This window comes from Rhamphochromis sp. 'chilingali', assembly GCF_963969265.1.
Source record: "Rhamphochromis sp. 'chilingali' genome assembly, chromosome: 22".
NCBI classification, from domain to species: domain Eukaryota; kingdom Metazoa; phylum Chordata; class Actinopteri; order Cichliformes; family Cichlidae; genus Rhamphochromis; species Rhamphochromis sp. 'chilingali'.
Window position 1 is genome coordinate 20,741,557 of NC_137950.1, and position 20,858 is coordinate 20,762,414.

At 39.5% G+C, this 20,858-nt stretch overlaps 4 protein-coding genes across 7 annotated transcripts; 1 reads left to right on the plus strand and 3 right to left on the minus strand.

Moving 5' to 3' along the window:
- Window positions 1–465: 465 nt before the first annotated feature.
- On the minus strand, window positions 466–4,742 carry mmp21 (matrix metallopeptidase 21). Of its 2 annotated transcripts, none has more exons than XM_080873972.1 (7): window positions 4,353–4,742; window positions 3,324–4,245; window positions 2,655–2,794; window positions 2,408–2,549; window positions 2,017–2,271; window positions 1,755–1,927; window positions 466–1,315 (listed from the first exon to the last, which is right to left on the minus strand). In XM_080873972.1, exons 1-7 carry the CDS (start codon window positions 4,503–4,505, stop codon window positions 1,010–1,012), a joined length of 2,091 nt encoding a protein of 696 aa, XP_080730098.1. In that variant the 5' UTR covers window positions 4,506–4,742; the 3' UTR covers window positions 466–1,009. The 2 variants fall into 2 exon arrangements, with proteins under 2 accessions (XP_080730098.1, XP_080730097.1); XM_080873971.1 differs by having other exon boundaries at window positions 468–1,315; window positions 2,017–2,274; window positions 4,353–4,739.
- Window positions 4,743–4,893: 151 nt separating this feature from the next.
- uros (uroporphyrinogen III synthase) lies at window positions 4,894–8,100 on the minus strand. 2 transcript variants are annotated; one of them, XM_080873976.1, is made up of 10 exons: window positions 7,978–8,100; window positions 7,452–7,523; window positions 7,281–7,364; window positions 7,094–7,190; window positions 6,884–6,958; window positions 5,952–6,026; window positions 5,762–5,845; window positions 5,546–5,631; window positions 5,369–5,467; window positions 4,894–5,270 (listed from the first exon to the last, which is right to left on the minus strand). In XM_080873976.1, exons 2-10 carry the CDS (start codon window positions 7,512–7,514, stop codon window positions 5,148–5,150), a joined length of 786 nt encoding a protein of 261 aa, XP_080730102.1. In that variant the 5' UTR covers window positions 7,515–7,523; window positions 7,978–8,100; the 3' UTR covers window positions 4,894–5,147. The 2 variants fall into 2 exon arrangements, with proteins under 2 accessions (XP_080730102.1, XP_080730103.1); XM_080873977.1 differs by lacking the exon at window positions 7,978–8,100 and adding an exon at window positions 7,818–7,963.
- A 238-nt stretch (window positions 8,101–8,338) lies between these two features.
- bccip (BRCA2 and CDKN1A interacting protein) lies at window positions 8,339–12,346 on the plus strand. Of its 2 annotated transcripts, none has more exons than XM_080873975.1 (7): window positions 8,339–8,522; window positions 8,806–8,880; window positions 8,968–9,048; window positions 9,959–10,048; window positions 10,165–10,352; window positions 10,954–11,122; window positions 11,315–11,500. In XM_080873975.1, the coding sequence occupies exons 1-7, from the start codon at window positions 8,382–8,384 to the stop codon at window positions 11,348–11,350; spliced, it is 780 nt and encodes a 259-aa protein (XP_080730101.1). In that variant the 5' UTR covers window positions 8,339–8,381; the 3' UTR covers window positions 11,351–11,500. The 2 variants fall into 2 exon arrangements, with proteins under 2 accessions (XP_080730101.1, XP_080730100.1); XM_080873974.1 differs by having other exon boundaries at window positions 8,340–8,522; window positions 11,338–12,346.
- A 12-nt stretch (window positions 12,347–12,358) lies between these two features.
- On the minus strand, window positions 12,359–19,745 carry dhx32a (DEAH (Asp-Glu-Ala-His) box polypeptide 32a). Its single transcript, XM_080873978.1, has 11 exons — window positions 19,270–19,745; window positions 18,460–18,653; window positions 16,778–17,150; window positions 16,449–16,688; window positions 16,271–16,364; window positions 15,766–15,915; window positions 15,013–15,204; window positions 14,690–14,830; window positions 13,085–13,275; window positions 12,810–12,997; window positions 12,359–12,567 (listed from the first exon to the last, which is right to left on the minus strand). Exons 1-11 carry the CDS (start codon window positions 19,528–19,530, stop codon window positions 12,369–12,371), a joined length of 2,223 nt encoding a protein of 740 aa, XP_080730104.1. The 5' UTR covers window positions 19,531–19,745; the 3' UTR covers window positions 12,359–12,368.
- Window positions 19,746–20,858: the final 1,113 nt, after the last annotated feature.

Below are 20,858 nucleotides of genomic sequence, written 5' to 3' on the forward strand. Positions count from 1 at the left end.
GAGAGGGCATTCAAAAATACGATGTCTCGATAGTTGTTTTCCACCACCTCCAGGTTGTTATTGATAGGGGTTATCTGATTCCCTCAGCCAAAAAACCCTATTGTAGTGGAAGAGTTGCTCTTAACTTTTAAGGGTTTTTAATAAAGACGAAGTTTCATGGCTTCCAGGTCACTTCTTTCGTTCTTTCTTTCATGCCTACAGGCAGATGTGGATTTCTACAAGTATAATTTACAGGAATTGAGAGTTTCGTACAAATATGGAATTATCAAATCATCCAGTCGTGCCAATAGGGACTAGTACTGTATATCTACACCTCGATCATCAATCTAAGTTGAGAGAATAATGTTGTATCCCTTCCAGGCACATACTGTACCAAAAAGAAACAATCCGAGGATACAAATCTGCTGTCTTTTTTTTCTTCAATATTGTTACGTCAAAGGAAAGATGCTTTCAATCTGTAATTTTACCCTGAAACCAGCTCTTCCACTTTGAGCAAAATTCTATTTTTATACACTCATAATACCACAAATCTTCTTAGAGGTTTTCTTAAGATTACATGTGACATAAGAAGTCACTTCACAGTACGCACAAGCCTGTTTTAATGTTATTTTGCACATTTGCCATTTGAAAGCATTTTCCTACACAGTGCACTTACAGTAAGCACATCAAATATCATTTTGAGCAGCTCAGCAAAACATTTATTGGCTTTATCTACATTATACATACATGTATTCTCTGAATATCTCAATAATAGGAAGTCCTTTAGGATTGTTTTTGTGGCAGAATGCATTCAGCACTGCTCCGAAAAAGAGAAAAGGAATGAAAGAGCAGCTGTTACATATATAAATAACACACCTCGGTGAAAATTAGCCAACAAAATTCAAAATTGTTGTTGTCTCCGTGAAATTAGACAGTTATTGCAGCTTGACAATATGTGTACATAAAACGAAATCAGTAGATCACATATGCAAACTTTAGCAAGCTCTATCACATCTCTGCTGCAACACTCTCAGCGGGTTAGTTTGAGTGCAGTGGGATGAACATTGCAGATATCAAACCAATGCTGATCCACCTCCTTATGTGGCAGCAGGCCATTTCGTGGCAGAAAGGGCCGTCGCCAGCGATCACGACTGCCCACTACTTGCCAGAAGCGTATGCCCTTGAGTAGAAAGATGGCATTGTGAGTGTAGGAGAAGTAGGCAGCGTCAATGTTGCCATCTGGATGGTCTGTGTTCACCACAGGAGGGAAAACATCTCTGATGTTTTTTGGGAACCCTCTTGCCAAGTTGTTGGCTTCCATGCTGAATGCATACACCTGTTCAAAGAGATAATTGCTCTTTTTTTTGTTATGCAGAAATCAATTCAATTATACAATGCAAACAATTCACAGAGGAACTTTAGTGCATTTGTTTGCTTGAAGACATTCCCTCATAATCCTAAGAAACAATTAATTAGCTTGGGTTTTCTCCAGGACTCTGCTTTTTATATCTGCATGTTCTGCTAATCGGTATTGCTAGATTGCAAACCACAGATGGAAACAGTTTGATTAATGACCATTAAGCCTAAGCCACATTTTAAGTCTAAATAATGTATAATGTATAATGGTCTGTGTGTTTTAATATCGAACCACATCATTCCAGCTTGTCATTTAAGCACTTCATGAATATTTCCTAATTTACTTTCTTACTGAACCTCATGTCTTTGCTCTTGTATTAGTGTAATAATATCTGACAGCCAGGTAATATTGCACTTACAAGATTGTTTTTAAAGAAGTAGATGTGGGAGTCCCTCCTGTCATAAAAGGCTGTGTCAATAGGACTTGGCACCCCTGGGAATCCTTCAGAGATTAACCTTGGATAATGGTGGCCTTCAGAGTCTTGTCCAAACACCTGGTCGTTCTCACTATCATACCTCCAGAACTGAGTACCTGTAGATAAATAAGTTAATTACATTTTCACCAAGTATTCATTTGTTCACTAACTCTTTTCAAACAGTATAACTCTCCACTTAGTGTACCTCTGAAGAAATATACAGCATCTCTTCTCCTGGACCAGACATGGACATGTGCATCTACTCCATCCATTGGGATCCCATGCCAGCCAGTTTGCAGCGGAACTGGATCACCATAACGCGTTCTATTATTTCTGTTCTCATACAGCCAGTACCAGCCATCTCTCATGAAATAGGTGTTAAAGCGGATCACCACCTCCCCATAGGGTGTCTTCTCCTTTCTGATCCAATCAAACACCGTGTTGAACCGACCTTTACAGCCTCCTGGTGTCAAATGCAAGCACAACAGGTGGGGCAAAAAAAAGGGTTTGCGTCAGACAATTAGGGCAAAAATACAGCAAAGTGCATTTCTCTAAGAGTGTATAAGTAACCACTAGATGGTGCTGTAACCATGTACCATAGAGTTGCTGTATAGCTTTTCTGTCCATCCAGTCCATTTCAAAGCTGGACTCCTGCGGTAGATAGCTGGGCTGCATTATGGATCCGGGTCTATATATGTGAGGTAGACCCAAAACATGGCCAATCTCATGAACTGCTACCTGAACGGGTTTAATATTTTTAAGGCGTTGTTAGAGCAATGCGTTGTTAATCACTGGAATTATTTCAATCTGGCAGTTCCTTTGATCGTGCGGTAATATAATTACTTTGAGAAGGCTGATTCCACTGCCAACATTGGGAGTTGTGAAGTGCTCATCATCATCAAAGTGTATATCACCCAGGAACCAAGCATGGGCAAATTCTTGACCAGTGCCATCGAACTTCTGATTACATCCCAGATGCCTTCCTATGAAAGAATTTCACAACGATGCAATATGTTATTTGGCACAAAAAGGAGGTACAGTGGAAACATTAATGATCCTCTTCAGACATACATACACATGACCCTAAGAAGGGCCAGTCTAAGAAGACTGGTGGTGGTTTACTTAGTTTTTGTGTTTAATAAGCCTCATTAACAGATGTTTTATTAGTCTTAAACATATATGTGGCCAAGGAGATAACATCCTTTAACTTTTTTATCCTGAAATGAGAAATTAACCTTCACAGACTAGTGATGTGAAGGATCAAATCTAAACATTCCACATTTTATTCAGAAAAATAGTGATTTACATATCCACCTAACAAGTGAAAGATCCCCAGTGTCATCTCAGGAGAAGACACAAATCCTTTTGGGGTTGTGTCAGGAAGGGCATCTGGCATAAATCTCTGCCAAACCAGACATGCGGAGCTACCTGCTGTGGCCCCTGTGAATAAAGGAGCAGCCAAAAGTAGCTTTCATGCTGCAATGAAGCAAATAAACATTGACTAAAACCCACCTGTACCAAATCCCAGCCTGATGTCAACATCCTCCAATGGGGCATGTGTATCCTCCACAAATTCCAGTGGCGACACCTCACTCCACATCCTGAAAGCCAGTCTGAAGATGTATCTCTGGTCGTCAATAGTCAGCTGGCTGCTGTAGCCTTCTCCTATCAGCCTCCAGTTTAACACCTTCTTGGAAAAAGCCATGTGGCCAGTTGGAGTCAAATCTCTCTTCCGCCTGCTTTTGGATATGAGACTTGCGAGAGGTTCCTTCTTGCGTCTCACTGCTTCACTCGGATGCGCGTTCGCACTGATATTCCCCGTTTGGCTGCCCGGTCTGCTGTCGTGCGAGCTGTTTAGGGAAGTGATCTTTAAAAGCTCCGTTGTATAATTCATGCTGGTGTCATTGGAAATGGCTGTGAACACACCGTCTGTATCATTAAAATTTAATATGTTGTCTTCAGAGAAATTTGCAGTACCTAAAGAAGTGCCACTGATTATGTCACTTGCTGTGTTGTTCCTGTTGGTCTCAGTAAAACTGTCAGTGGTACTGTTTTCAAAATCAAAGTCACCACTGCTCTGAGGTGCTGTAGTGATGACAGGGATGGTCAGACCAGTCTCTTTATCAGGGACTCCACACCTTGGTTTGTTCATTGCTAACTTGGTGGCCTCATCAAACACCCCTGTAACAGGCAGACCTGAAACCCTCTGAAACTCTTTAAGTGCTGAAATAAAGGCTTGGTTCTCATTTTGACGGTTATAGCCCTGCTGATCACCAGCTCGATGAGCAGCCCTCGAGTAAGACGCTGAGGTTCCCTCCTGGATTGTGGCTTGAAGATCATCGAGGAAGTCACCACTGAAAGAGGTGTCTGAATCCTCAAACCGAACCTCCTCCCAGTTAACTGGCTTGATGAATCCATATCTAGAGAGAAATAACTAAAACAAGACACGGGTTACATTAGACAAATCCTGCGTCTGGTTAAATGGATGCTGACGTTTGAGAAACACAGGAAGTCAAAAAAGAAGAAAAAAAAACAATATACCTCAGCTGTGTACTTGTCTGTTATAGCCTGAGCTTTGTGAGAATTAAGTGTCTGTGTATCAGAATGATCCCGATTATGGAAAAGTTTCTCTGCATCAGTTGCGCTAATGTTGGTCAAAAAGAACATAAATATCAGCTGGATTAAATTCAGCATCGTGTCCTTTAGCGGTGTACTCCCAGGTCTATATGCAAGATGAGATGATGACGAGTGAGGAGCAACGCTGCTTTATAAGCAAATCCTTTGCTTCTCCACACCCCTCAGAGGTGTGACTCTACAGATGTAACCTGCTTTCTTCACCTCTGCGTGAAAAGTAAACTTTTACAATCTACAACTGTTCAATTTGACTCTTTCTCTGTGGTTATGTTATACAAGCTTCAGTGGTTTTAAATGGACTGCAGCTGATCCGTGGAAAGATGTTAAAACCTTCACTTTCATGTGGACAGTAAAAGACAGGGATGACCCCTGCAAGCACTGTGTTGAACAGGAAATAAACACACAAACACACACAAGCAATTACCACAGACAAAACCTTCAATATTATCACAATGATTGCCTTTTATTTTCTCAGTCATTTTCTTACATCATATAAAGCTAATTATAATTTTATCTTAGACTTTCCTGGCTCTGGTGCTGCAAAAAATAACTTTTTTCTTTCAGTGCAAAAATAGCAGAATCATGTGTCCAACAACAATAAAGATGAGCAGTAAACCAGTAAAATACACAAATAACAGTACATATTTACATGTATAATAACAACAAACACCAAAGATGAGGCAGGTGGATTTTAAAAGCTGGTCACTGCAGAGTTTTAGCTATCGCTATCGCCAGGTGTTCAGCTGTTGGCTTTTCTGCAGTGCAGCTGACACAAAGGCCTTCTGCTGCTATTGCATCTTGTGTAGTAGGCCCTATGGCTGCAAACTGGAAACAAAGACATTTATGTGAGTAAAGCTCTGTTAAGCACTTCAGATTCATGCATTATTTAAATCTATCTGTGTATGACTGTGAGGAAGATGCACCTTTATTTGAGTCAGCTGTTCAGCCGAGAGCCTCCGCACCACTTCAAGGCAAAACTTCACTCCTGATGGACTGAAGAAAGCTATGCTTGCTGGAATGCCCTATAAGCACACAAACAAATGAACAGCTGCTATATTGAAACAAATAAATAAATACAAGCAATAAGAATGACACTTTACCTGCTCTTTGAAATAGTTCTTTAGATTTTTCTCCAGATTGGGATGCTCTGCTGTTTGATAGACAGTTAATGTCTCTAGGGGCACTCCTGGAAACAAAGAAACAGATCCCAACAGTGATAAAGATAGTGCAATTATTATTTTATAATTAGAATAATCCCAATGGGAATTTTATCACCTTGACTTTTAATTGTCAGGCACAACAGGGGGAATGCTTACCATTTTCCCTTAAAGCCGTGGGCAAGACTTCCCTTTTGATTGAGCCACAGGGGAAAAAAAGCGGTGGGATATTGGTGGCCTCTCCTATGACGGGAATTATACGTGAGATCATATGAGTAATAAGAGCAATCATAAAATTACTATTAAAATTAAACTGTGAGGAATGTGAGACTCCAAATTTACGCCGTACGTTCAATAATAAGTCGTGATAGCACCTCTGCTGTCCCTGTGTCCTCTCCCAAAGGGTTCAGACCTAGATTCTGTACTGTATGGGATAAAAATCATGAAAAGGAAAAAAATTGATAAGCTTTACAGTAATGTGGTAAATTCTTGAACCACCCCACATTTATTTATATTTTGCTAGAAAATGGGAAATAGGCGCAGCGATGTTTTTAAAAGCAGAAAACACTAAAAAGACGTTACGGTCTAGTCTTTTCTAAGTTATCTGCTATGTGTAGACACAACAATTGTTCATTCCTTGACTTGGGTGCATTTTTTTATACTTGATGCATTCATAGGCCAGTGTTAAGTGGCTTAACAACCAAACCACATTCCTCTGAAAATGGCACAGTACAAAGCCTGGATTGAAAATAAGTGGAAAAACCAGCAAATGTCAAAAGACAAATTTGAAAGACTTTCTGAAAGCCTGGATGAGTAACTCAAGAGCACTTTGAAGAATTACAAGGACGTCTGAGTCCTTGGAAGTAAAATACAAAGAAATGAGGGTGGCTCAATACTTTTGCACAGTCTGCTAAATACTGACATAAGAGTGTGGCAGAGAAAACACATTCAATCGTTTCAACTAATTCAATAACTAAATTAGAAACTCACTGAGAGACTCAAAATAAAAACCCACTGTCAAATGTTACTGAAAAGAAGAAGCTAAAGCACACATGTAGAAATTGTTGCACCTGCTTGTTTTGTAAAGACACAGAACAATCACTAACGACAAACTGTCACTTGTGTATAACAAATGGCTGAAGGTAGACAAAGCATTTCACACATCACTATGAGCACCAGGTGCCCGACACACTCTGGTGCAATTAGCACAAGTTTACAAGGAGCTCAAGACGCAAAGGAGGATTCTGGGAGAAATTACCTTTGTCCATAGATGTGACTCACCTAATGAAGCGGTGGCCTTCCCAACCACATAGATGGACTTGGTGTTCCATTTGTTTTTCACTGCTTTGTGCCATTCTCAAAAGCACAACATACACTGGGCATTAAAGAAATGTACTACACAAACTTAACTTGTATTTTTAAGATCTTTACCAAAAAAAGTCATTTATATCAATGATATACAGAAGCTTGGAGAAAAGTAATGTTTATCACCTTCCCTTCTTTCATCCTCTTCCAAACACATCCTTACAGCCTCCACTGCTCTTGGACTGGTAAATATGAGCCCACCGTATTTCTCTGGTTGGAAAAGCTGGAATAAGCAACAAATACATAAATCCATTGAATATGCAAACTGTTAAAATGAACGAATTAATGAAAGGACAATGGCACAACAATTTACCTTATCTGTCAAAGTGTTTAATGACACAAACTTAAAAGACAGCACCGGAAGTAGGGTTCCTTTATGTCCTCGTGATTCCAGCTCCTTCGGAGTGAAAATAATAACTGTTCAACTGACAAATTTTAAGAAACTGGTTAAAGGTTAGTTGATTTAACTGTAAAGGGCGTGTACCTTAATATAGGGATCAGGTCCAGACTCTCCATCTTTTGGTTCTTTAAGCAGCAATACACGCATCTTGAAACACTGGATTATTAAAATAACAAAGATGGTTAATTCCGAACAAACTAAGGTAAAATAGGTTTACTAAGGTCTGCAATAATGTAAAGTCACAGGCTTAAAGCTACAAAAACACTGAGGACAGTGGGTGTGAAGGCACTTTAAGCAACGTTACACCCTAAAACGGTCACATGCTGATAAGACTGTTGTTGAGTCACGATCATAAGACTGTACATGAACAGCGAATAAATTAAGCGAATGGGCCATTTTAGTTGAAAGTGTATGTTTAGTGTCTTCTTCCGTAAGAGTGTTCTTGTTTACCCTAGCAAGAGACGGTGCATGACAGACTATCTACGGTAGCCATTAACAGAACCTGTCTGTGATAAAGTGTGATAGAAGCGAATATTTTATCCGCGTATAGCTACAGTGACACGAAGTACAAACGGTGAAAAAGACGAAATATTAGGCAAAATTTATGTACCTCTAGTGTTCATTCAGACTTTCATCATCCACGGTCGAGGAGGGGAGACAGAACACTGTCTAATTTACTAACCTTGTAAAATAATCGTATTACAAGTAATATTACAAGAATGTGTTTATTTAATTTAAAAATATAGTATCAATAATTTAAATTAATATCTACTACACGTGACAAAGAGTTCGGGGGCATCTGAATTTATTTTCGTCCCCGTTTTATAGAATGGTTTATTCCATTTCACCAACAGGCGACAAGCCGACATTGAAGCTCTGAATGTGGATTTAATAAGCGGCAAGCCGTGTATATGTGGAGCCATAATGGCGGCTTCAGGGTTTTAGTTTCGTAGCTGATAGTTGCTAGTCTTTGCCCCGCCCACTTAGTAGACACGTGTGTTTTAAGTTTGCAGCATGGCTTCATTGGCTAAGAAAAGGGCAGTAGGTTTTGGTGAAAAACCCGAGGAAAGTGACAACAGCTCCGATGAGAATCCAGAGGAGGAAGACGATTCCGGAGAAGAGGACAGTGAGGCGTCAGATGAGGAAATTAATGAGGTAAAAGAACAAACACGTCTTAGAAGGGAGGCATGGCCTTGCTAACTAGTTAGCTAAGTCAGCAGTAGGGCTAATGTGAACGGGAATGCTCATGAAAATACTTTTTTGGTTAATCATGTGAGAAAAGAAATAACTAATATACTAGAAAATGTTATTTCGAAGATACTGTACTTGAATACGCTGTAATAAGTTAACCCTGTGAAACTCATATCGGAAAGTTTCGCACAACTAATCAGAGAATGGGTTACAATAAAACTTGCAATTACGACTTCTACGCTTTCAGGAGGTCGTTGTAGACTTTGAAGCTCACACCATCTCAGACAATGACTTCAACGGCATAAAGAAGCTGCTGCAGCAGGTTTGGGTTCACTATTGTTATTTCACGTTTCAAATACTGTGTGCAAGCAGCTGTCACTGACGTCATTTCTGTTATGTTTGGATCCAGCTTTTCTTAAAAGCTCATGTGAATACATCAGAGATGACAGACATCATCATCCAACAAAATCATGTTGGAAGTGTCGTCAAGGTGAGTAACTCGGTAGTTAAATATAAAAAGGATTTGTTCATTATTTTTGTTTATTTCTCCAGTTTCAACCCAAAAACAGCTGTGCTCAGAAGTTTACATACATGATCAAGGAAATGTATGTCATGAAAATTTGGGCTTTCAGTGATTTCTTTGAACTGTTCATCTTAATGCAAACTATGCATACTGCACACATCTTAATGACTTAAAAAAACTGCATTTGGGAGTGCATGTTTGAATTTCTTTTGGAGTTTTATTAATCCAAATGGGATCAGAAGCAAACATGAGGAACCAAAGGGCTGAAATATATACATACATTTATTTACATTTTTGATTAGGGGTGTTGAAGGTTATACAGTGTCTTGACTTGATGAGGCCAAGGCCTATTTATCTTATTTGTAATCATTATTTACTACAACTGGTAGTTTATTTTTAACAGCAATACTAGAGCAGTTATTCGAATGTGGGACTACTTTGCCAACATCTGGACAAAGACTTAAACTGTCACCCTGAGATGAGTTGTTTTGGATGTTCAGGAACCACCAAAGTTCAAGCCGTGAACTGGAAACTGCTGGAACACCAGCGTCAATTCACTGTCCACAGAGAATCCTTTGAACCTAAGAACACTATACCGGTACTTTCAAACATGGTGGTGGCAGCATGATGCTCTGGAGCTGCTTTGCTGCTAACAGCATTGCTACATTGTACAAAGTGGATGGCAACATTAGGCTGGAATAAATTCAAATTTGTGCACCAAAGTGTTTTCTTTTTTAAAAGATTTATGTTGTGCAATCATTCCACCAGGAAAAGGAACAGGGAAAAAAATCATTTAAAACCCAAGCTTGATATTCATGCTCATTCACATTCATTTCTTAGCAGCTGTTTATTTACTTGTCTCTCTACTATGCTCCAGCAAGCTGAGGTGCCCGAAGACAGCGACGATGATGACGACCCAAATGAAGTGTTTGGCTTCATCACCATGCTCAACCTCACAGAGAGAAAGGTCAGATGACTAGCAAACTAAAACGAATTAGTCTTGAATGGGCTGGAATATGTCAGTGTTTGTGTTTTGTTTTTTTAAATATAAATTGTCATACCTACGTGTGGAACTGTTCACAGGGTGTACAATGTGTGGAGGAGGTGAAGGAGCTGATTGTGGATCAGTGTGAGAAGAATGCTTCTCATATTGTGACAGAACAGCTGGAGAAGATCTTTAATGATAACAGCAAGCCTGTGGGGCTGCTGCTAAGTGAGCGCTTCATCAATGTGCCTCCACAGATTGCCCTTCCACTGCACAAACAGCTCCAGTAAGTTCTGCTTTACCTTCTCATTCCATCTTTAGTGTTTTGTTATTGGAGTGAGAGCAGGTAGAAGATGGTCAGGATGGTGTTTGAAAACATTGAAATAAGACAGAACATGTGCAATACTTTGCAAATCTTATAAATCAGCATTTTATTCACAGTAGAATGTATGAAATATATCAAATGTTTAAACTGAGACCTTTTTAGTATTGCATGAAATATATTAGCAGCAACACATCTTAAATGTTGGGACAGGTCCATGATTACTATAGTGTAGGATCCCCTCTTAACAACTGTTGAACATCTGGGAACTGATATTTACCAGTTAACCTAATTGGCTATAAATGATTCCAGCTTTTTCTTTTTAATACCACTTACTTTTCCACCTTTTTATTGCTCTCATCCCAACGTTTTAATACATGTTGCGGTCATCAAATTCAAAATACTTTTTTTATTTTATTTATGAAACATTTGATGTTTTGTGTTCTATTAATAAAATATGGTGGTGAGATTTGGAAATGATTCCATTCTGTATTTATTTTTAATAGAAACTAGGAAAAACATCCATTTGTGTGGGTTAAAAGATTTTCATGTTACGGTCCTTTAGGGAAGAAATCGCTGAAGCTCAGAGGACAAATAAGCCCAGTGGGAGGTGCCACTACTGCCTGATTATCAGCAAGACCTGTAGAGAAGAGACCAAGAGCATCCCAGCCACAGGAGGAGCTCCCAAAGAGGAATACATGTTTGTCAATGCAGAGGAGGAATTCTTTTATGAGGTAAAGCGGAGGGAAAAAAACCTGCACAGATTTCAAGGTTTTAACTAAATATTTATTATACACAGGGCTACTTACTTAACAGTATCTGGGTAATAATACAGCATTTCGTTAACTCATGTCAAACTTCAGATAAATATTTATTTAAACAGCCATCTGATAACCTATTCAATATATTTATACTCTGATTTCAAGCCTGGTCCGTGTTTGCCTTACAGCAAGCCATCTTGAAGTTCCACTACACAGTCCAAGAAGAGGCAGACTCCTGTTTAAGTGGGAGGTGGTCATTTACGGATGTGCCCATGAAGCCTTTTAGGACTGTGATGCTGATACCCACAGACAGAATGCCTGCCATCATGGAGAAACTCAAAGAATATCTATCAGTGTGACCTTCACAATAAACCAAGACACCTATGGACACAGTGACAGCTTTCAAGCTTCTGAAAAACATTCAGTATATTCAATTTTTGTACAGTTGACTTTAGGAATGCGTGTATTCATATTTAGAATATGTAGGGCGATAGTTTACCCATTTTTAGAAATTTTAAAGACAGTTTGTACAAATTGTAAAGACATAGGGAATAATCACATACTTGAATACTGGAAGAAACTACATGCAACTGCATATCAAAGGTGTTTATAGGAAGACTTCAAAATGAGATGAGTTTGGTGTTAAGTTGTAAACTGAAGAATGGGAGTAATGGCTACAGAGCAAATGACTGGTATTGTAACACTGTAGGTATGTGGTTTTTAACATTCAGCTACGTGTTTCATCCCTTCAAGAGCAGACTTTCCTTGATGTACGTTCTAAGATAAACGGGCAAAGCACAGTTCTTCTGAGCAAGTTGTTTCATACGTATTTCAGCTTTAAAATCAGATCCTTGGATGTGAAGGTATACTGGCATTTACAACAACTTTGCATAATAGGGAAGTACATAGGAGACAAATTACTTTCTGCTCGAACATATTTTTTTTTGCCTGTGAGGTATATCAAATGACAGTGCGCATAAAGTCCACACCTAAGCAGTGTTGCGGAAAACCCCCTCACTCATTGTTTTTAGATCACAACTATTAAACTGCAAACTTTTCTATATTTACAGCACAGACATCTTTGCCTTCTCAGCACTGTAAGCACATTGGGTAGTACACATGAGTAATTTAATGTAATAAATTAAGCTTTACTGTATTAATTATACAAATGTCTTACAAGCATTCATGCATTTGCAGTCTAAATTTGTGATTTTTCAGTTTACTGAATCATACATCTGTCATACGTCTGTGTCACTGCTGCACAGCCACTGTTTACGTCACCACTTGTTGTTGCAGCTTCCTGTTTCTTCTCTTTGCGGTTTTTGGATCCCTGTGGGTCCAACATGTCTTGCAGTATATCTTTGCTTTCGCTAGGGGGCAGATTGTAGAAGAAGTACAGTGGTGCAATTTCAACGAACCTAAAAGAGAAATTTGAAAACCAATATTAAATGTAAAACATTTGTGTCAACACAAGATATTGTGTAGATAAAGAGATTAAAAATATTCAAATTAAAATGAGATCAAATGGCTCATGCTTACTGCAGTAATAAACATGTTTGTTTTACCTCTGCACTACACGACAGGTAATCCTTGAGACCTCAGTTCTAATCTGTACACAACTGTTCTGATGGGGATTTGGGGTAAAAATCAATTGACTTACGCTTGCGGGGAAATTTCCGAGACTATTCTCATGCAGTTTTCTGAAAGGATGTACTCATTGAAAACAACCCACTCAGGCAGTCCCAGCTTGTGTGACTGAGCCCCGTAGCAGGAGTGTGGGTGCACCTGGGCCATGTGCTTATGTGCAAGAATGAAGTAGTTGCCTGATCCGTCTACATCTCGAGCAATCTGGGAAAAGAACAGGCCTCGTAAACTTGAACACAATTGAATTGCTGGAGGTAAATTCATTGATATTGACATTTTGTTTTTCTGTACCTGCATGAAGAATCCAGCCAGCAGAGCTCTTTTGATGTTGTGAGTGTTAGTCTTGGTTCCAAAGGAGGGTTCAGAAATGGGGAGCTCAATTCTGTTCAGTGTGTCAGTCAACTCTGATCTAATGGAATCGGCTGTCCTCAACGCAGAATGATCTAGAAAATAGTCCTGGCACCACTTTTCAGTAGTCAAATCTGGGAGAAAACATCATGCACAGAGAGAGAAGCGCTGTGGTCAGCAGTATTTACGTCAAGTTTCTATCACAGTAAAAACAGTTTAATTCCTAATGCCTTTTAAATAGATCAGATTGAGTGGAAAAATGACAATGTGGAGGTAATTAATTAATTAATTAATTCAAGAGTATCGTAATATGATTTACTAAAATTTCAAGCAGTTTGCCTCTCGGAATCGAAAGTTTGTTCTTGGGCTTAAATGAGAATGCATTAACATACACATTTTAGCTTTTTTTAAAAACATTTTTAATGTCTTCTTTTAACTGTTTTTTGCGTTAATTTTTAGAATAGATAGTTTATTCTGATCCATCTGGTTATAATTCTTCATGAAACTGAAATGTAACATCTGTCCCATAGGATAACACAGTCTTTGAATCTAGTTTTAATTTACCACAGTAGAGAACAAAGATCAAGTCATCAGTTATTTCATTAGGTACACCTGTTTCACCACCTGCTCATTGATGCAAATACCTTAATTTATCAAATCACATGGCAGCAGCAGCCCAATGCATTTAGGCATGGTCAAGGTGACCTAGCTGAAGTTCGGAGCGAGCATCAGAATGGGGAAGAAAGATTAAGTGACTTTAAATGTAGTATGGTTGTTATACCTGACGGGCTGGTCTGAATATCTCAGAAACTGCTGATTTTGCCAAAATGGGGATTTTTCCACACAACAATCTCTAGGGTTTACAAAGAATGGCCAAAACAGTAACAACAAGTGAGGGGCACACTGTTTCGACCTGATACAAAAGCAACAGTAACTCATAAGCACTTGATTCAACCAAGGTATGCAGAAGATCATCTCTGAATGCACAAATGTTGAACTTTGAAGGAGCAGAAGACCACACCAGATTTAAGAGCAAAAAATAATTGAACCAAATTGCTACAATTTGCACAGGCTCAACAAAATTGGACAATGGAAGACTAGGAATGTTGAGTCTGTTAAGCTTTGGTTTCCGCTCTGAAATTTGGATGGCATAAACACCACGAATGCATTAATTCATTCTGCCCTGCATCAACAGTCCAGGCTGCTGGTCTAAGGGATATTTTCTTGGCACACTCTCCGCCCCTTACAACCAATCAAGCATCATTTAACTGCCGCGGCCTACTTGAGTATTGTTACTCACCGTGTCTATCCCTTTATGACCACACTGTACTGGCTCATTATCTTGGCTGCTTCCAGCAGGATAATGTTCAAATAAATAAAGCTCAAATCATCTTTAATCTGTTCCTTGAACATAACAGAGGAATGTTTCCAGCACCTTATTGAACCAATGCTATGAAGAAATAAAGCTGTAAGGTATAAATAATGAAGTGGCTGATGAGACTTATCTCTTGAAGAGAATAGATTGGTTCTGTTCAATGACAGTCTTACATTGTTCTCTCTGGTTTTGTTTGTAGGCGTTGTAGATGTTTATGAGGGTGAAGTGATCTCCTTCAGGGTGCTGGAACTTCCTGTGACACTGGACTGCCTCGTGGCTCATGGCAGCAGGCGGCTCCACAAAGCAGCTTGGTGCTAAAACACAACAACAAACAAGGTCGACTTCACTGAGAGAAACCACTCTCACCAAAGAGCATCAGAAACTGCAGATGAGCCAATACTACGCTGTCCACCTGGTGATTCTACAAACCAGTCAAAGGATCCTCACTTGTAACTAATCTTAAATTCTGGAATGGGAAAATCTAAAACGTACGTACCTGACAACATGGCTGTGATTGTCAGCATCTCACTCACACAGTCAAACTCGCAGGATGCTAGCAGCGCTTTGGCCATCTGAGGTTCCAGAGGGATTTCAGACATTATGATGCCAATTTCAGACAAGTTGCCATCATCGTCTAAAGCTGCAAGGTAATCGAGCTCCTCCAGTGCCTGCATGAGACCCTCTGGATCTGCAACAACAAATGGAATATTTTAAAATTTCACACATTTCATTGCTATATCTATTAAGGGGGATAAAATATCAACAGCAACTTGTGTCATCTGAATAATCAAAGACACACTCATCACAAATCAAATACCTTCGGCTTTTATTTCTTTCCTATAGAGAAAATATAATTTATATAGCAAGTGCCTTTTGTCCCACATTTTCAAAAAAATATTACAGCACTTTTGGCATGGACTTCCTTTTCATTGTGCTCGTCTGGCACTGCAATACATGAGACATGTTGTGTAATCGTTAATGAGCTGGCCTCTTCTGTTCATGTTAGGGTGGGTCAGAGCACAGACAATGGTTAGTAGCTGGGCTGTCAGCTCAGCTAAGTCATGGATGACTGGGCTCAAACAGCTACACAGAGCCCTTCCTGAGTCAAAAACCTCCCACATGCGAATCTTTGGCTTGGGTTGTGAGAGAGATGCTGTTAGTGGGAACCAGTAAAAACTAAAATAAAGAACAAAACTTCTTGTTGTCCTGCATGTGTTCCAGTGGCAACACCTCTGGACAGATATTTTACCTGGTCTGTCGATGAAACTGCACTGTCCAAGGCCTGCTATCTCCATCCTTTTGAGGAAAAGAACTGTCGGTGTAATGTTGGACTCCAAGATCTGTGGGGAGTTCTCTGCAGAAGTTAGGCTTGCTTCTGGATACAGGCAGAAGCATTTACCTAGAGGAAAAAAATCAGTAAAACCGTTGCACTTAAATTTTGTGTTTGTTTATTTTGCTTTTTTTAAATAATGCTGGGAAGTTTTTTCTTTGGCTTTCTTAAGTCCAAATATTAATTAATATTGTAATATGTCCAAATCTGCAAGTATGAAAATTATCCAAATGAATGAAAGGATGATAAATTAACCAGTCTGCTTTAGTCTTTTCTGTTGTTTCTAACCCAAGAAGCATCAGATTTAGTTACCAAAGATGGCAGCTTACATTTTTTCAAAGAAGAAACTTTTTAGATAACTGCTTTAAGTATTGCCAAGTGAGGAGATGACATGACATTATACCATATCAGATCGTCCTTATACCTGATGGTCCAGACAGCTGCTTGCGAATGTCTGCCTGGCATTGACTGATGGGTTGAAGGACCTCTGAGCTAGCTCTTACTCTCGGATTGTACACCTTTACATAAAAGTAAAAACAGTGCTAATTAATATCAGAGGAATGCTCATTTAAGATTGCTACATCACTTTGGAATTAACTTACCATTTTCTTCTGGACTCCTGTGTCAATGACAAATTTGACAGACTCTGTAGCCCACCATGCATCCTCACCTTGACGGGTACTGAGAAAAACCTTTCTGGACTTTGTGGAGCATGACTGCTCAGGCAGGACAGGAAGTAGCCCTCCTTGGCCTGAGCACAGGACTACAAGTACCATTTGTCCCAACTGTCCACCCAACCTGGTCCCTTCTCTTTGGAGTATACTATAGGCACAGTGGACCTCCTGCAGGAGGTAGTGGGAGCGAAATTTAAACCAGATCACAACAGGCATTAGCACAGTCAAAGAGCTGTTTGAAATATAAAATCTTTTACCTCAGCTGAGCCTAAAAATACAAAAACATCTCCACCCTCTTTGGTCCGATGGATCTCCAGCACGAGTCTCAGTGTTGAGTAGAAGTAGTCTTTGTTGCCGTTGTTGCTGTGCACAACTTCAGCAGTGCATGAGGACTCTAGACTGATATGCAGGACACTGCCATAATGTCTCAGAAGCTTGTCTGTCATGGGCGGCACAGTGAGAACCACCACCCTGAGCTCAGGCCTCTGCAGCAGGATGTCCTTGAGGAGACCCAACAGAATGTCTGTGCCAACCGTCCTTTCATGGGCCTGGTCAATGATTATGACCCCGTAGTGCTCAAGAAAAGGGTCAGACATCATCTCTCTCAGCAACATATCATCAGTGCAGTACCTGATAAACCAAAGTGATCAGGAGGGTTAATAATAGAGGTTTATAAAACAGGAATAAGATACGGTCAATTTGCCACCATTTTGCTTGAGCCTGTTAGTTAAAAGTACACACAGCACAGCCCCCCCCCAACACACACACACTTGGGAACAGCTAAAACCCTTTTAAGTTTTAAGTCTTAATTTTTTTGCAGCTGCTGATTTAAACATCTAGCAGTAATATTATCTTTTATGTAAAGTGGATCTCTGGCTGACTGGTGAGACCAGTATTTACCCTCTTTTAGCTCCCTTTCATTTCTCCGTGTCATACTCCTAAATATTATCTGGCTCTTTAGCTGCTGAAACCTCCCCTGCGTTCACCAATTAGTCGCCAGCTGCTTCTGCTTTCAGAAATTAAAGGCTCACTTCAATTTACACCATGCTGTGAAAATGATGCACATATTCTATAAAATAAGTGAGAATAGGGGTCATTTGCACATGGCACTGTAGGAAATAACACTCAGAGATGATCGTTTCTATTACTAACATTTACTTGATTAAAACTAGATCATGTGCAAAGCCCAGCACAAGTTTCAAAAGCAAAAAGTGTTTAGTGTGCATTGATATATTAGATGCAGTACTGTGCAAAAGTCTTGAGCCATCTTTCATTTCTCTCTATATATACACATCTCATTTTACTGGGAAAATGGATAATAGGATACTGTAAAAACAGAGTTTGTACATTTCTAATGTGGTTAAAAGTCAATATTTGGTGCAACCACCTTCACTCTTCTACATACCCTGAACTCTCTCAGTCAAGCTTTCACGTCATTTCTTTAAGTTAGCTTCACAAACAGTTCTCCAGGCTTCTTGAAGAACATTCAAAGCTCCTCTTTGGATGTTGGCTGCCGTCTGACCCTTAGTATCGACTAAGGGTCAGACGCATCTTTCAAGCGTTATGGCAGGTCTTCTTAAAGATTTACATATCTTTAGGTCTACCACTTCCTCTTTTGTCCTCCACTTGTCCAGTTTAATATTGCAATATTTCGGAGGATTCTACTACTGAGTGTTTGACATTTGGGACAATAACATAACATAACAAGAGTCGTTGAATATTAGGCTATACAGATATGCGCATAATTTCCTTTGAACTGGTCGACTTTATTTAGATCAAGAATGAGCTCTGTCCTTTGTCAGCAGTGAGCTTCCATCAATTAATAAGGAATAGAGGAAAGGAAAAAATTTAAGAATGAAAGGGGAAATTTGTGGATTATATTCAAATGATAGTCCACTGCTGGCAGTGAAATAGACACAGTAAGAGCTCATTAACAAACCTCAAAACAGTGTCAGAGGAGCAGCAGGTCTCCAGAGGGATGGTGTAACCAACTTCATGGCCTATGTTGACGTCCATTTCATCAGCGACACGCAAGGCCAGATCTACAGCCTGCTGTTTGCCGGTCTGAGTGCACACAACCATACCATGCTGATACTGGGCAGACAGACAGAACTCTGCACACCACTGAGGGATCTGAAAGAAGATCATTGATAAAAGCTTAAAAAGTCTTTATAGTAAAATATGATTCAGGACATCAGTACTACCTCAAATATTAAACAAGAGAATGTTTTCTACCACATCAGCTGTTTTTTCTCACTCACAAGAGTCCTTTTCAGATTATCCCAACAGCTTTTGTTTGAGCACACAGCAAAACAAACTGTGACAGGAGATATCCTATGCTATTATCGCTCATAATGCAAAACTGCTTTGGCAGCATGTGTCGGCTCCAGCGGATCAGGGCTTAGCAGCTGGAGGTCCCCTAACACCCCTGCTGGAGCCTTTGTGCAGACTGATGGTCAGGCAGACAGGAGTTTACACAGCTTCACAGTGACACAACATCATCTGCTGAGCTGGGCAGCTTCTGTTCACACAAGCATGGCAACACTGAGTGACAAACGGTAGTCCTAAATATATCAAATCGCAGGGAACATTGGATTAAGCATGTGTAATTTATACAATGTAGGTTATGCTCTGGTAAACGCCCCATTATTATGAAGCTCCACATTCATCCTGTACATAAGTCCAGGTTCATAAATTGAATGTAAAAATTTCCTTACTAAAATAATAATAACACTGACTACACTCTTACCTGTGTACTCCTGCCAGTCTTTGCTGCCCCGGACACAATAACCAGCTGGTTGTTTGCAAGAGCATCCTCAAACTGACATCTGACCTTCCACACACTCAGAGTTTTCCTCTCCTTCAGTAACTTGTAGTAACGCGAGGAAAAGGGCAATCCATCGAACTGATTTAACTCCAGATCATCTCCAAATCCAAAAGTGTCTTCTGCGGGACTTTCTTCACGGTCAGGACAAACGTTCGGCTCTGCCAAATTATTTTCCTCCCACATGACATACGGGTTTATCAGGACTAGTGCGCATTAAGTTTTCTTCTTCCACTCCAACTACAGGTCCATTCTTCTCAAATCGGAAGCATAGAAAAACAGACTGCGTGCCTTTCCATCTGGCGTTTAAAAAAACAAAAATCCCACGCTATGTTCGCGTATTTGGACGGAGTACAAGGTGAGAGAATCCTTTTGCTGAGGCTTTTGTTTTTAATGTTTTACTTAAAGCTGTTCAAAGTTCGCAGCTGTCCACTTTGGAGCTTGGTGCGCGCAATGTCCATCGGTGCGTAATTTCATCTCAGCGTGGTTTCACACGTGTTTTGATTTGCGTAGAGCTTCACATGCACCAATAAGCACGTCCGAGAGACTGTCATAATCGCCTGCATATTATCATGAAATCACGTGTAAAGCAGTGAGGACACTTATGGCGTCGTTGTTGCCACCAGTAACAATATCTCTAAAAATATCTTTTCATGTAACGTTGAAAGGTACAAGCTCATTAAAGTGTATTAGAATTTCAGCAGTAGTCAGCAGGCTGTATATAGATGATTATTATTGGTTTTATATTTAAATGTTAGCTGGAATTCCATTTTTAACTTTATTTAATGTTACAATTATATTCTTACATAATTGGCGTTCATTTACAAATCACCTTACCTTTATCAGAGTAATAAATGAAACTATTTCAGCTCCTGATAAACAGCAAATCTGTAAAAAATAGAGCTAAAGCTCCTGAGAGCAGCCAAAAACAGATATGTCAGTAATTTTGATCATTATTTAAAGCTTTTAAACCCAATGTTTAGACACTTCACTGAGGTGACACTACGTCTCACCCACTGACAAATAAAATGTGACTAATTAGAAAATGCTGGCTGAGGCTGATTTCAAAAGCTCATCAGAAACATTTGTCTTCGTTAGCGCGCGGCCTCAATTTCTTATCAACAAGAGATTTCCTCCCCAAAGTTTCCTTTCAGTATCCTTTTAATTACACACAACCACTTAACTCCACCACATCACTGCAAGCGAATCCTGATAGTAAGCAGTTCTATTGATTTAAGCCTTATTTCTATCCCCTATGGAGACCTTGTCAAATTGCTTTAAGAAAAAGGCTCACAGCATTAAAATGAGATAAGCTTTTACAGCAAGTATGAAGCCTTAGACTTTTCTGAAAATAAATGCTGCTCTAAAATGTTAGATCACCCTTATTATAATGTTTATTATTTGAAATGTAATTTAAAATTGGTTTATTAAGCATAAAAAGTGCCAGAGGGTTCTGACACTGAGGTTTTGAAATGTGAAGCTGGATGAAATCTTTTTGTATTTACACTGGCTCA

Excerpts from the sequence above, each read along its gene's own strand:
- mmp21 (XM_080873971.1), bottom strand. The coding sequence starts at position 4,505 with ATGCTGAATTTAATCCAGCTGATATTTATGTTCTTTTTGACCAACATT. Across the intron at positions 2,550-2,654 it reads GTGGAATCAGCCTTCTCAAA|GTAGCAGTTCATGAGATTGG; the intron begins GTAATTATATTA and ends AAACCCGTTCAG. Across the intron at positions 1,316-1,754 it reads ACTTCTTTAAAAACAATCTT|GTGTATGCATTCAGCATGGA; the intron begins GTAAGTGCAATA and ends CTCTTTGAACAG.
- bccip (XM_080873974.1), top strand. The coding sequence starts at position 8,382 with ATGGCTTCATTGGCTAAGAAAAGGGCAGTAGGTTTTGGTGAAAAACCC. Across the intron at positions 10,353-10,953 it reads CCACTGCACAAACAGCTCCA|GGAAGAAATCGCTGAAGCTC; the intron begins GTAAGTTCTGCT and ends ACGGTCCTTTAG. Across the intron at positions 11,123-11,337 it reads AGGAGGAATTCTTTTATGAG|CAAGCCATCTTGAAGTTCCA; the intron begins GTAAAGCGGAGG and ends TTTGCCTTACAG.
- uros (XM_080873976.1), bottom strand. The coding sequence starts at position 7,514 with ATGCGTGTATTGCTGCTTAAAGAACCAAAAGATGGAGAGTCTGGACCT. Across the intron at positions 6,959-7,093 it reads AGAGGATGAAAGAAGGGAAG|AATGGCACAAAGCAGTGAAA; the intron begins GTGATAAACATT and ends TGTGCTTTTGAG. Across the intron at positions 5,632-5,761 it reads CACGGCTTTAAGGGAAAATG|GAGTGCCCCTAGAGACATTA; the intron begins GTAAGCATTCCC and ends CTTTGTTTCCAG.
- dhx32a (XM_080873978.1), bottom strand. The coding sequence starts at position 19,530 with ATGTGGGAGGAAAATAATTTGGCAGAGCCGAACGTTTGTCCTGACCGT. Across the intron at positions 17,151-18,459 it reads TCCTCTGACACTGTTTTGAG|GTACTGCACTGATGATATGT; the intron begins GTTTGTTAATGA and ends TTGGTTTATCAG. Across the intron at positions 13,276-14,689 it reads ACAAAACCAGAGAGAACAAT|ATTTGACTACTGAAAAGTGG; the intron begins GTAAGACTGTCA and ends GTTTTCTCCCAG.